Here is a 15,353-nt window from a genome sequence, read left to right as displayed (position 1 = left end):
GCTTCATGCTGAAATGACCTCAGCGGCTGCTGATAAGTAAGAAAAAAATAAACTGCTGTTAACTTACCATAGCTAAACCTAGCGAGGCCTATCTAAGGTAAAATTAACATTGCATTAAGTAGACGCAGAGTCTGGTTGGAGTCTGGGTTTTGTCTGGATCACAGCACAGTAACAGCTTCAGTTTCATCCATTGATGACATTGTCTCTTTATTGACCTCTCAAAAACATTTGATGCTATCAATCATAGAATCTCACTCCACAAACTACAGTGTGAAGGTCAAGATGAAACCACACTTAAATGGCTCTGCTCTTACCTCACTGTTACTGTTGTGCCCAGTCAAACCCCCATCAGAAATGGGTTGCTACAGGGTCTATCCTTGGTCCATTACTGTTTATATTATATATGAATAGCATAATTCTTCCTAATTTATGTCCATTTTTTTATACGCCCCAGGCTCCATCCCAGCACTGATTCTGACTCATTCAGTCTGCCTTTGATGCTTTCCGATTATCATTCATGAATCACAGACAAGTTTTAAATGCAGAAAAGACCAAGAAAGACTATCCTGCCATTAAAACTTTAAATAGCACTCAGATTACTCTTTTTGAGTCATATAGAATACTTAGAATTTGGATTTGAATTTGTTTAGAATTAAAGGATGTCCATCTTCTTCCAACCATAAAACTAGAGTCAACCTTCATGCCTATTGTCATGCTGCTCCATCAAAACTTCAGCAGATTAACCCTGTGTGTCACAGTGCATTATGCACTATTATTATTTCTAAATTGGCTTGTTGAGGGCTGACATATAGAAAAAAGTACATGCTGAGTAGTGAACCTTGAGGGTCGCTATGGAGAGACTGACCTTACTACAAGGATCAAAACAATGTAGCAGGACCAGAGAGGCCATCTTTTTGTTCTATGCTGAGCTGTCAACCAATTTAACCACTAATAAGACAGCGGTAGTAAACGAGACAGCAGCAGGATCTCTCCTGAACTCCACATTCAGAACACCTTATCTCAGACGATAGGTGATACCTGGGTGGCATCAACAACAAAGCTGTGTAGGGTGTGAGTCTGCTTGTGTGTGATTTTTGGAAAATGAGAGCCCCTAGTGATGAAGAAGTAAATCTCCAGCTTGAAAGTTATAAAGGCAAATAGGGCAGACGATAAATAAAAAAACAAGGAGGAGTGATATCAAAAGAGGAGGAATAAAAAATGAGAGGTAACAAAGGGAGGGGCCATCAGAAATATATATATGCACGATTTTTGCCTCATGATCAGTCTACACATCTTCCATCCTTCTGAAGCCGTCATCATTCACTAGCATCAACATGAGAGGTGAGACAAGTTGCAACTACAGTGGCATAATATTTAGGAGGTGAATGGAGCATCAAAGGCATTTAGAACTCCAGAATGACATAATGGAAGTTGCTCAGGTTAGAAATATCCAGACTGAAGGAGGTGGCTTATTAGTGATTACTATCAAAAATGTAATAATGAGATAAAGTGGTTCAAACCTGCATGTTAAATTTTGAATAGATTTTTTTATTTTTTAGAATTTTTTTATCTAAACATCAAGAAAGGAGAATGTTTGGAGAAGAATTGTGTAACTTGTTTAATTCATGGTCTTCTATTGAAGCTTACACTTGTCTCAAAAGTAGCTCATATTGCCTGAGAAAAGCAGCGACAACTCATGCAAAGCTTCTTCTGGATTTCGTGCTACATGCCTTTGCTCTTTTTTTTCCTCCAGCTATTGTATTGCTGTGTCTGCTGCATGCAGCTTTTGGTCAATATTTCTGGGATGAATCTCCATACAGCTGGGATGGCCCAGAAGTTGGCATTGTACCATCAACAAATCCAGACCCCAGTGGTGAGAAATTGTTCAGGAAATAAGTCTATCTCTTATTCCAAACATGACCAATGTGTCTGCACATTCTGTGTCATCTGCAAGGTAATGTATTGATGTGTGTGTCTGTGTCCATGCGCACGTCCGTAGCGTGTCTTACAGACCAGGCGTCGTGTGGTTGCTGTCTGATGCAGGGATGGATACAGAGGATGGAGATGTTCATGAACATCACCGCTGAAGAACTGAACAAGGAGCTGAAAGAAACAAAGATGATCCTCGACAATATGAGAGGTGAGCGACACGTTCACCGGTCCGCACAAACTGGGAGACATCTTCAAAGCATTTTAAAGAACAAAAGTGATCCACTTCTTATACCTCTGGCCTGACTATTTGTTTTTCTCTGCATTTCCAGGCAGTCGCAGTGCCTTCTCTGTCGCTCTAAACAATGACAAAAGTTTTGACTGCTATGGCCCCTTCAGCACTGACAAGCTCATCGCCTACAAACATACCTTCATCAACCTGGGAGGCAATTTTGATATGCAGAGCAGTATGTTCACGGTTCCCCGCTCTGGTATCTACTGCCTCTCCGTCACCATCTACACAACCAGTTCCTCTGGTAGCAGCCTGGCCGCCTGTGCCAATTTGCACGTTAACGGCAAAGTAGTGTCTGCACTCGGCGAGCAAAACGGCCAGGACTTTGAAGACAGTGTCACCATTGTTGAGGCCATGAAACTGAAGGCTGGGGACCAGGTGGCTGTCAGCCTGCCCAAAGGATGTGTTGTCTGTGATCACAAAAGCCACTTTAACACTTTCACTGGCTTCCTGCTGTATGCTACTGACTAAGTTAGCAGATGTAGCTGTTGTCTGGTCCTTGTCCTGACAGTTTGTGAGTCTGTTAGATGAAACTTTTCTGTGGCCACGGTCATTACTTGTAACCTCTATTCTCTGAGTGATCTTTTGCACTATCACCCATCCCAACACAATGCTGTTTTGGTTGCTTTATTCTATCAAGGTTCACTATTCTTCCTGAGATCAAGTCCTATCAATTCTTAATAATACCTTTAGAGGGAAGCCAGGTTTTTAATCCGCCTTGAAAAGCACCTTTCATGATCTTTGATGTCACACTGTTAAAGTATCTTGTTTGTAACAGCCATTGATCCTGAAATGCTGAAATGATGTGTTGTAAATTTTGATAGGAGAAAGAATTTGGGGAAAAAATAAAAATCACTGTACCTGAGACAAAATAAACCAGAGTCCTAAACAACCTAGCTGGCATTCTGAGTCCCTTTTTTTCAATCTCCATTAAGAAGATATAAAAGTGCTTAATACGTACATTAAAGATGTTGTTGTTGACCAAAATGAATTTATAATAAATAGAACTGTTACATTTTAGGATTGACTGATGTTTTTAAGATTGAAACCAAATTATTAACGATTATATTGAAGGCCTCAAGTTACTGTTTTGATACTACTTCATAGAAAATGAAAATGCATTCAATTCAAATGGATGCCACATCGCCAGACGGGTGAAACAGAATCCATAATAAATAAAGTGTGACAACAGTAACATCTCTATTATCAAAATCTTTAGTTAAAGAATAGCATCCAACACTAATATATTGACTGTGGACACTCACCATATCTGTAATGAAAACAGTGAAGAGGTGTCAGGATGGATTGAGTCGTGACCTATAACGTATCTAAAAGATTTCTACCTTTCTAGAGTGATTTTGAACATACTCTTCTTAATTTGGCACAGCAGCAGGGTATGGTACACCCTCAGAAATGAGTCGCAAGCAGATCACAGCAGTATGGATACAGTATTACCTCTATTATCTATACAGCATGACAGCTGCCTGAGACAAAGGAAGGTAAATTGTGGCTTTCTACATGTGAAGAAAGAATTATCAGCACAGACAATAAAAATTAACAGAGACTATCGTGCAGCTCTTCAAATGCTTCTCTTCCGATGAGACTGCCCAGACACTTCTTTCCAGACGACACACGATACCTGGCCTGTAACCAGCTACAGCCCCGGAGGGTGTGTCTTCGCTCTGCTTGTGTGTGATTTTAGAAAGTTAGAAGACCTGGTGATGGTGATAAAACATCTCCAGTTATACAGTTAGAAATGCAAAATGGGGTGGATGATTAAAAGAAAGCACAAAAACAAGGAGGAGCGATGACAGGAGAGGAGGAATAAGACTGAGGGGTAACAAGGGAGGGGCACTGAGAAATAATATATATCCACGATATTTCCTCTACTGATCAGTCCATCGCACCATCCATCCTTCTGAAGCTATCATCATTAAGTGTCAACATGAGAGGTGAGACTTGATACATTCACAGAGGTAGCAGTGGTTCATATGCACAACTTATGCAAAACTCCTTCTGGGTTTGGTGCTACATGCCTTTGCTTCCCCCTCCAGCTTTTGTATTGCTGTGTCTGCTGCATGCAGTTTTTGGTCAGGATGTATTTTCCTGGGACCCACCTGGCCAGAACCTGAATCCAGACAACGCAGGCAGTGGTGAGGAATTGTGGGTACATAATCAGTGTGTCTGCACATAATGTTATTTGCAAGTGTATTCATGTGCCTTTGTGTTCAGCGTGTAAGACTGACCAGGGCTCTTGTGGCTGCTGTATGATGCTGCGAGAGACGGACAGGCTGAAGACGTACTTAAACGCGCGCCTGAATGACTTGGAGAAGGCATACTTAAAAATGAACCAAAGTCTCACCAATGTCAAAGGTGAGTGACGCCTCCACACAAATCAAGATCATTAAAGTATGTTAAAGAAGAAAACACTCTTGCACTCACACTTTAATTTTTCTCAATGTTCATAGGACAGCACCAGTATACTTTTTGCACATGTAATCTGTTGTCTCTCCTTTGCATCTCCAGCCAGCCGTATTGCCTTCTCTGTCGCTCTACACGATGAGGTTCGTTTCAAGTGTTTCGGCCCCTTTGATGTCAACCGAGTAATGATCTACAAACGTGTTTTCCTTAACTTGGGTAACGGATACAGCACAAAGACCGGTATCTTCACTGTTCCCCGCTCTGGTGTCTACAGCCTCGCCCTCACTGTCTACAGTGATGCTGGTGCTGCCAATAACACCCTGGCGGCCTGCGCCGGTCTGCAGGTTAATGGCAATGTGGTGGCCGGGTCCAGAGATGTAAACAAGTATGACCAAGAGGACAGTTCAACTATTGTTGTGATCCTCAGCCTGAAGAATGGGGACCAGGTGGCTGTCAACCTGCCCATCGGATGTTTCCTCTGTGATGATCCCAGCCCCTATAACACTTTCAGTGCCTTTCTGCTTTATTCTACTGCATAAATTAGAGAGGTGTAGTGCGCTGGTTTTTATACCAGCGCTTTCCTAACTAACAAGGTTAGAGTCTGTTTGGTGTGGTGACTCAGCTCAGTCTGCCTTTTCTGGGGGAAGAAAGGTTTTAAATCAGTCACAGCTGCATTCAACCCGTGCAATTTGAAAGCTAACGAGCTTTGGAGCATGAGCATCTTTCTTCTGTAACAGTTGATCTTTTCTTGCTGAAATGATGTCATGTAATGTTTGAGAGAAATACATGAAACACACACAATTAAAATGCTAACAATTACAACCAGGACTTAAAACAAAGTTGGGATTAGAGTTGACTGTTTCAACTGAAGAGATGTGTGATGCCTACACTGAAGAAATTGTTGACAAAATTAAAGTACTGAAATATCACCGTTACTCTGCTGTCTGTTTTTGATACATTTGGAAAATCACGAGGTGAAATGAAAATGAAAGCCATATCATTAGCCAGGTGAAGTAGACTCCCTAATAAAGTGTAGATTACTATACAATGCATACAGTATGACATTTATGGGAGCTACATGTTAACATTTAGTTAAATCATAATTTTAAGGTGTTTTATGCAACATGTTCACCACAATAAAAACACATTATCACCTTCAAAGTTGATATAGAAAACTTGTGAACAAGCAGCTACCCATTTACATCCAGCAGCAGTGAGAGAGCCACATTAGCATTTGGAGAACTTAGATTTACTATTTATTTGTTAAAATGTAAGTTCACTCTTTTAGCTCTTTTTTTTTGTCTCTACCAACTCCTGAGGGAAATATTTGGCTCATTAGCTGCTAATAGCTGCTCCACTGTATTCACCAGCTAGTCTCCAGCTGTGTCTGCCCACTGTTCGGTGCTCAGCAGGTGAGACTGAATAATAACTTATTCATTTGGTCATTTTCTGCAGAGTAAATAATCCACAGTTTATAATGATAAACCTTGTGAATTGTGTTCATTCAAGCAGAAAAGAAGACACAGGTGTGGCAGACTTTGTCACTGAGGTCATTTCAGTTCACGATTGCAAGAGTGACACAGCAGCGGCACCAAAAAACAACAGGCCAATACCAGCAGTATAAGAATAATAATAATAATACATAAAGCAGTGGTTCCCAAACAGGGCGCAGGACCATTGCAGGTGGGAGGTGTACATGACCAGAGAAAAACACGTGGAAACTAAAGTGGAATACACCTTATTCAATGCAGCTGTATCATTTATCGCTGCAGCTGAGCCTCCTGTGCTTTTCCTGTTAAGTCAAAATGTCTGCTGTAAAAAAAGTGAAATGTTCTTAGCTTCCAAAGAGGGGGATCACAGAAAAACATTGGGAGCTGCTGATATAAAGTATCATCATAAATTTGATCTAGAAGGCAACATCAGCCAAAAAGTGCTACGGGGAAGCAGTTCTAGCCTCTGGACCTGCTGCTACTGTTCAAATCCCTGAACGTTTAACCTCAGTTTTCTGTTTGGGGTCAGTGAGTCATTGGGCCCCCTTTATTTACAGCTCAAAACTGAGAACCACTTATAAACTTGATTTTAAGGAAGATCAGACATGTTTCGGAATTCTGCAACAGAAAATGACGCATTGCGTCTGATTGGGGTCTGTTTGTGTCAAACAGAAGGGTTATCACATCAATACTGTTTTTATAAGGTCAGAAAAAAACGTTAAACTATTTCAGTGAAAAGAATGGTTGATTTTGCAAATATTATTAGCATGTCATTATTTTTACACATAAATCAGTGCGATCAACGATGGAAGGAAATAATTTTCCGCACAGGGATAACTCAGACCTCAAACAGTAATCTTAGATTATTTGGATGTATTATTTGGAGTCTTTAGCAAGACATGGCCACTTGCTGCTGCCTGGCATCCATCACAGGAATCTGAGCTCGGCCACATTTTCACCTTGATATCAAAAATCTTGGAAATATGACCGCTCTTTTATATTCACCATTATGCAGCTCTGGTTTGAAATCACATGAGATCAGAGCACGGTGCGCGTCAGTTTCATCCCATGCTGTTATGATGTGAACCATCTCAAGGTCTGGCCTGTTTTGAAGAGAGTTGTTTGCAGAATGAGACCTGAAACACCTGATACACCCTGGCCTCAATCTAGCAGATAAGACTATGTGAAGAATCAGGTTAGCTGACTTGGGACTCCATACACGCAGGTGGTCATCCAAAAAAAAAAAAAAAAAAAAAAAAACACAGATAATGCACTGTCCCCCGGAGCCAAGTCAACTTTAAAAGTAGCTGTCAACACAGGACACACCCTGTTATCTAATATACAAGAGAGACAACAAGGATAGTGACAAATGACTGTGCAACTTCAGGTTATACAGACAAGCAGTAGAGATGAATGACAGCAGGAGCAGTCGTATACACAGCTGGCTGTCAGGTTTGCTTTCAGCTCTGTACGTATGTAGACAGTAATGCATGTAAGAAAACCTCCACTATGCCAAGACAGACTCTCTAATGGGCTGTTTCATCTTTAAATCGATTTACCATCAGCAAACCTAAAGTAGTAGTGAGAGGATTTTCTGTAGTATACTATTTATGCATTTGAAAATATTTCTGTAGTTCTGTAGGGTTTTTAGCACTGATCCTCCCATTTTGAGGATTCTGAATATATATGTACAGTATATGGGCTAAATATGGACCTCAATCTTTAGGCCAAGGTGGATGAGAAGTCCTTCAACTGCCCAGAAAAAATGGAAATTTGAACATCCACAATTTCAAACTCCATCTTCTGACAATGATCTTGCAATATGTGAGTAAGTAATTGAATGTGGTCCTTGATTTGAGATTGCTTTGTCACTTTCAATAGACGATCAATCATTTTGTCACCATATGTATTAACGAGACAAAGCTAGCATGTGTAACACTGTGCATGAAGCTCTAAATGTTTGATAAATATCACCAGACACTTTAGTGATCGTTGTCTAATTTTCCATCTCATTCATTTCTCTGTTTGTTTTTTTCTGTGGGTGCTCAGCTGTGACTTCACCTGGCACTAAGTTTAGAAGCCAAAATGGAGAAAAAGTGCCTCTATAACCAGACATCGCCCAAACAATGACAATCCTGGTTTCTCTTCTAAACATATAACAACATATGAGGCCTTCGCTGGAAGCTCTGACAGCTCTACACTCATCCAACAAATGAAAGCGAAATCTCTAAATCAGGATCAAGGTGGCTCTTTCTGATGTCGGCTTTCTTTGAATCTGTCATTAAAAAACAAGATGAAAGATGGTAACACCAAACTGTTCCTGTTAATGGCTTTGTGACCTATTATTGGATAAAAAATGACCCAAAGCACAATATCAGATATTTCATTCACATGAACATAGAGTCACTTTAGCCAATAACAAAGTCATTTCTCAGCCCACAACAAATCACAATCACTGCATCTGGGCTTCTCCAAAATCTGAAGGGAAAGTAACTATGGGAACACACAGTATCACTTCTCTCTTCCGTCCATCTCAGCATGAGAAACAGGGACGCTGAACATTGTTCTCAGATCTAGGCCTTCATTGATGGACTGATAACACTTCCCAGCTTCTTTTGTCATCTCGTCTGTAGATCATTTTATCCTCCGGGAGCTGACAAGGAAGATCCCCATATCAGCATTTCTGAGCAGCTGGTGTCCTCTAGAAAGGCAACTGGACACCCTTGTCCTAATAAGAGGTATTATGGTCTCAACAATAGGAAGCTGAAAGGTGCAACAGGATCAATTCTTGTTGTTCCTTAAAGGAAAGCCATCCACTGCACTGCATTACCGGGGACGTACGTGGCTGCCTTTGTGTAAGGAAATGGAGTGTCACCACCTGCGTGTGTGAGAGAATGTGTGTGTGTGCGGATGTGTGTGTGTGTGTGTGTGTGTACTCATGTTGTGGGGACATCAATCTGTTAACACTGTCACATTGTGGGGACTTGCCTTCCTTATGGGGACAAAATGCAAGTTTAAGAAAGCACTACTGTGTGTGTGTGTGTGTGTGTGTGTGTGTGTGTGTGTGTGTGTGTGTGTTTGAGAGAAAGAGAGAGAGAGGGTGGAGCTTCTGTCATTTAGGGGAGGATCACCTGAAGTGCATCAATAATACTAAAAACATTCTCTGTTTAAAACTCTCACAAACTCTCACAGACTCCCAACACCTTGACGTAGTCTTTCAGAACGAGGAGATGGAGGAACAAAAAAGAGTAAGTTTAACGTTTCTATCCTTACATAGTGTTCATCGATTATACTGTGAAAAATGAAAATCGTTGTTGTGACAAAAAACAAAACCGGTTGGGTTTGACAGATATTTTAATACATCTGGCATTTTTATTGAATTACATACCTCAAAGCACAAGTAGTGGATTAAGCACGTGGATGACTTCAGTTGTATTATCTATACTTGCTGTCAATAACATGTTTTCTATCTAATCATTTAAGTTCGCATTAAGAGATTTCTGACCAGTAAGAGTCAAAAACAAACGTACAAAAATATATGACTTATGAAGATGAGAAAGCTGTTAGCAAGCAAATGCCCTCTATCACATCCAGCAGACAGAGAACAACACGAGTTTCTCACTATGAGTTGTGTTTATGGCCCTGATTGGAAGTGCAGTAGACTCTTGTTCAGGAGCTCTGTTGAGCTGGGAGATGTCTGAATATCTGAAGGAATATAACTTTATTTCTATACAAAGAAGGTTCTCTGTGGTTGCACTTTAACGTTAATGAGGGCAGTGACACTCAACCATATAGTGGTCTGAGAAACAAAAGCACTGTTGTAAGTGGCTTAAGTATGAGAAGCCTAGAGTTTTGAGGACCTTTTTGCCGTCCAGTCAATGTAAATCTGCAAATTATTACTTAATGTAGATTTAACCAGGCTGAAGTCTGAATCAGCATACAGGCTCCGCATCTATTTCACCAGCAAATGAGACTCTGAGTAGTCCAACAACTGATATTAGAGATATATAAGAACTGATTTGAATTCAGAAACCGTGAGAAATTCAGATTTAATTGCAAATGTACGAATGTAATGATGTCACCTCATGACAATGCTCAGAGCATTTCGCACCTCCGGTTTTGAATCCATGACTGATTCAATACTGAACACTTTTTGTTCTTCAGATGCTTGCATTACCAGTTTTCTTCCTGTTGGGGTCGCTGTGTCTCTGTGGTCGTGTGGAGGCCCAGTCCACCACAGAGATGCTGAAAAAAGCTGCACGTAAGCTGCACTAACTTCCGCATTTGACCCCTTTCACCCAGCTCCCATCTACATGCATTTCATATTTATGCTTCATATTATGTTCAAACTGACCCAGTTACACACATCTGCCGTCCACGCTGAACTTGTCTCTCACATAGCCTTCTGTCCCCACTCTTCTCTTGTTGCTTTCTCACATCCCTGCATCCTATTCCAGTGCAGTTGAATGGGCCTCTGACCTGTGACAAGTGGGACTGCAGCTGTACCTTCAATCGCCAGCGTGGCTGTTGCTGTGCAGCCAATGAAATGTCCCAAATAGAAGACGATACCTTCAAGAGGATTGAAAATTTGTGGCACGTTATCAGCGCACTGAAAGGCAGAGTACAGGAGCTCATGGGTAAACACATTTACAATGATGGATGGTAGATTTAGGACCAACATGTCTGGGCATATGCATATAAAACTTAAGTTTCAAAAATATTTAGTGAATACTGAACTTTGTACTGTACAGTGAATCTCTCTTTCTTACATTTAGGTGGAATGCAGGTTGCCTTCAAAGCCACCATGGACCCAAGCATTGCGGTTGTACTTCCCAGATCTACTGTGCCTTGCTTTGGTCCTTTCAATACTGATGTACCAATCCCCTATGACTTGATCACTCTTAACCACGGCAACGGATACAACCCTTCCCTGGGTAGGAAACACACGCAGTCACAGAAGGAATAAAACATCTTATGAATGCTTTACCCTCTACTTTAAATTTAAACCTCATCATGTAAGACAAGCAGCCCTACAGCTCCACTAACTCTTCATCTCCCTCTCCAGGTGTCTTCACTGCCCCTTTTGCGGGTGTTTATGTCTTTTCCTGCACAGTCTACTCATATGTGGGAAAGAATGAGCGCATCTATCATAAAGTAAACGAAGCAGATTGACTTGATAAATATATGATTTCAGAATACATTTCGCTGCTTTTTCCGCATAGTGATAACAAGTCAAATGTCTCTTTGTGTTTTGTTGCATCTGTAGGTCAAGCTGATGAAGAATGGGAAGGTGACAGTCAGCGTGTGGGAGAACAATCGAGAAGATGGTGAAGACAGTGCCAGTCAGGTAAGACATGAGAATAATCTGATGATATAAGAGTGAAGAAACGTGCTTGCACGAATGGTACTGCAAGCAAATCTAATGATCCTGTATTACAACTCCAGATTGAATGACTTGCTAAGAAAAAGGCTTTCCTTGTGACTTTGGCATGATTTGGAATTGGCTGCTGTGTATGCTCTCAGGTTACGGTGCTGGACATGAAGAGAGGCGATCAGGTCTACATGGAGCTGATGTCTGGGAGGAAGCTCTGTAACCACCTGCAGTACAATATCTTTACTGGTTTCATGCTGTACCCCAACACTGATGAGTAACACACCAGCTGAAGATCCGGGCTATAAACTTTCTGACTCTAGGACCTTGAATGAATCCATTTCTCCTCACTCAACTGACATCCTGATTCATGAAAACAATCTAGAGTTCTCTGGTTTTGGACCTCTCGTGAGACATACTTTAAGAACGCCTGCAGTAGAGATAAGCAAGACAAGTGGTACACACATAGACTGGTGGTCATTTCTGATCAAAGACAAAGAGGAGCACACTTATATTTTTGCATGGCATGAAAACAAATATTTGGAAATATTTGCATTATTAAAAAACAGCATGCGTGTGAATAAACTACCATAACTTCAATAACCGTGTCTGTGTATAGGGCAAGTATGAAATTGTTTTGATTTGGGGACAACATTTTTTTTTTTTTGGACCAGTGATGATTCCTTTATTTTGAAATTTGGCATGTATTTTAGCTTGACACACACACACACACACACACACACACACACACAGTTTGGGAATGATAACAGTTGGTCATAACACTGCTGCTGCTAGCTTTGGCCTCTGACTGTATTGTCTAATACTGTAAACATGTACCTTTCATGGAAGCTCATAAACCACTAAAACGCTGCCAGACTACATTGAATAAACACTTGATGTAGAAACAGTTTACACACATGCTGCGCACATTTTCACACACACATACAACAGGCACGCACTTACACACTGTGAGAGTTTAGACATGCCAGTCATTCCAGTAGGAAGCTTCAGGCTTTGTGGATGTGGATGTGGATGTGGTGGTCGGTGGGTTTTGTTCCCTTTGGACAGAGCCAGGCTATCTGTTTTCCACTGTTTCCACTGTTTATGCTAAGCTAACTGCTCAAGCCTTATGATGGACTGACAACTATGAGAGTGGGATTAATCTTGTCATCAAATTCTTGCAGAGAAAGTCAAAGAGCGTATTTGCCAAAAATTGATTTTCCCAATAGTTTTCTGTCTCTATCGGCCATATTTTTTTTTTCTTGCACCAAACACAACACAATGTGATACAGTGCGTTGCTGCCCTCCTCTGGATTTGTAACAGGGTTCTGTCAGACAGGTGGTGGGGCTGGGCACTCTCTGCGACCCACGCCTGCAGACTGAGACTCAGTACTATGTGCATGTGTTTTATATGTGTGTGGGATAGCCTCAGGCAAACAGGTCAAGACAAACAGGACAAACAATAGGATGCTCAGGCTGCAGTTACAGACAAGAAAAAAATACCCCCCAAAAAAGTTGTGCAGCTCAGTAGTCAGTCCAGTCTCACACCAAAACCTGTAATAAACCCGCCAATCTACAAGAGCATATTGTGCCAGTGTGACGATTTGCCTCACCTAGCCTTGAAAAGTAGATGTGCATGAAGGTGCAGTACCAGCAGGGGGCGATAATTATGGGAGCGAAGGGCAAACGTAGTACAAAAGGGCAACAAAGTCCATCAAAGGGTGGAGGTTGGGTTATTGGTGGATATTCACACAAGAGAGCAGGGTTTGATTCCTGTCAAATAACAACAAAGTCCTTATTTTAAGCCAAACCACCATGTTTTCCTAAATCTAACCAAGTAGTTTAGGTGTATATGTTTTTTATGTTTCTGGGCCCATATTTAAACTCGCTCTGAAGTGAACTACTGTCAGAGTCAGGGGGAGGAATTATATATTTTTCCCCAATTCCACCAAAGCTAGTGATGGTTGTTCTGGTTTTGATTGATATATTAAAATGTCATCACCAAATACATTACAGTTCATCCTGAAGGGGACATGAATGTCAACATGTTTGCAAGATTCCAGATTTTCCAATTGAACACATCTCTTCTATGTGTTTATAGAAAATCCATAAACCTTCTTTCTAAAAAAATACAGTATTTGCTGTTGCAAATGAGTTGTACATGAATGTAGAAATCAATGGAGGAGTTGAAATGCAAACATAAGAAGGGAATATATATGACAGCGTGTGCTCTATTCCACTTTATTTCTTTGTTTGATTTGTTGCCATTCAGGCTTTTATAACACAGTCTGCCTTTTAGCATAGTTTTCCTCAGCGTCAACCATCAAAGGAAGATCACAGAAATGCACACCTAATAAAACACATGGGAATGAGTTCAAACTGCACATGATCCAAGCGGGATTTAATGAGAAGACCACAGACACATGGCATTTAATATTACAGAACCAAAAATGGAAAGACAGGTGAGAAAGGATAGATTTTAAAAACATTTGTGACATTGGCAAGGTTGTTTTCTTAATATACTCAATTACCTTGTGTGCCATTTACTTCATGCACACAGTTTTTGTACACAGTGCGAAAGGCCAGTGATACCGACTTGTTCTGCTGACTTCTCAAATGTTTGCGGTCTAGAGAAAACAGAATTTGGGAGCTGAAGATGATGAATGAATACTCAAAACGATATAGATTTGCAGTTCAATTCAGCTCACATCTGTAACTTTGATATGTTATGGCAAATAAGTCACTGAGAATCTGGTTTGTTACTGCTTTTCCTGTATGAATCCCATATATGTGTTAAATTAAGGCTGGTTACATATGAGTTTCTCATCAATCCGACTTCCAACTTTCCACTGAGGGACTAAAGGCAGCTGTAGTTATAAGCACACGTTCAACAGGCATGCTGTGCCAAAAGTGTCTGCGATGGAATGGAAGTGATGGTAATGTCATAAGTGGTGGTGGCGGGGTTCATGAGTGCGCGCGCACACACACACACACACACACACACACACACACACACACACACACACACACACACACACACACACACAGTGGGTGCAACTACTAAAGAGGACTTACATGGAATTACATGCCTGAATGATGATGATTCTGTGACACCTCCTACTCACTCCCATCCATTTTCCTCTCCTCTTTTTCCTCTCTTCCAATATCATCTCCTTCTTCCTCTCCTCTCCTTCAATCCTCTCATCCCCTCTCCTCCTTCATCATTTCCTTCTTCCTCTCCTTCTTCCTCTCCTCTCCCTCCTCTCCTCTCCTCTCCTCTCTTCTCCCCCTTCTTCCTCTCCTCTTCTTCAGTCCTCTCCTCCCCTCTCCACCTTCATCATCTCCTCTTCTTCAATATCTCATCTCCTCCTTCTTCCTCTCTTTCACGCACCTCCTCCCTTTTTTATCTTCCTTCCCACTTTGTGCAAAGACATGGAAATAAAGAGTAATTCTTGACATCCCTCGTTCCAACACCTCAATTCTCTCTTTTCCACACCCTTTTTCTATTTTCTTTACATCCCATCACTTCTGCCTGCGTCACTACCCCTCCCTGCCCCCCTTTTCTGTCAACCCCCATCCTCTCCCTCTCCGCCTTGCTGCCACTTTGAACAAGGAGGGATGTGGCGAAAGTATTTAGAGAATTCCTGCTGACCAAACCAACGCCGCCTGGCTGCTGTCTCTCCTCTACATGGAGCTGCTCTACCCAAATAAGGCTGGGCTTTTTAACTAGACGTGAGGGGAAGAGACGCACAGACAGGGAGAGGGAGCTGCTGAAAGGCCATTGCCCTTTTAAGGATGAAGTTTCCTTTTTTTTCCTGCCCCTCTCTCCCTCATAGTTCTCTTCATGCTC

General features: G+C 41.3%; 1 protein-coding gene across 1 annotated transcript; it reads left to right on the top strand.

The window, feature by feature from the left end:
* Positions 1 to 1,334: 1,334 nt before the first annotated feature.
* LOC143323438 (C1q-related factor-like) lies at positions 1,335 to 2,692 on the top strand. Its single transcript, XM_076735279.1, has 4 exons — positions 1,335 to 1,341; positions 1,754 to 1,873; positions 2,000 to 2,140; positions 2,262 to 2,692. Exons 1-4 carry the CDS (start codon positions 1,335 to 1,337, stop codon positions 2,690 to 2,692), a joined length of 699 nt encoding a protein of 232 aa, XP_076591394.1.
* The last annotated feature ends 12,661 nt before the right edge of the window (positions 2,693 to 15,353 follow it).

Source organism: Chaetodon auriga, chromosome 7, assembly GCF_051107435.1.
Source record: "Chaetodon auriga isolate fChaAug3 chromosome 7, fChaAug3.hap1, whole genome shotgun sequence".
In the NCBI taxonomy this organism is placed as follows: domain Eukaryota; kingdom Metazoa; phylum Chordata; class Actinopteri; order Chaetodontiformes; family Chaetodontidae; genus Chaetodon; species Chaetodon auriga.
The sequence above is the reverse complement of the archived record's forward strand: the minus strand, read 5'-3'. Positions and strand labels throughout refer to the sequence as shown.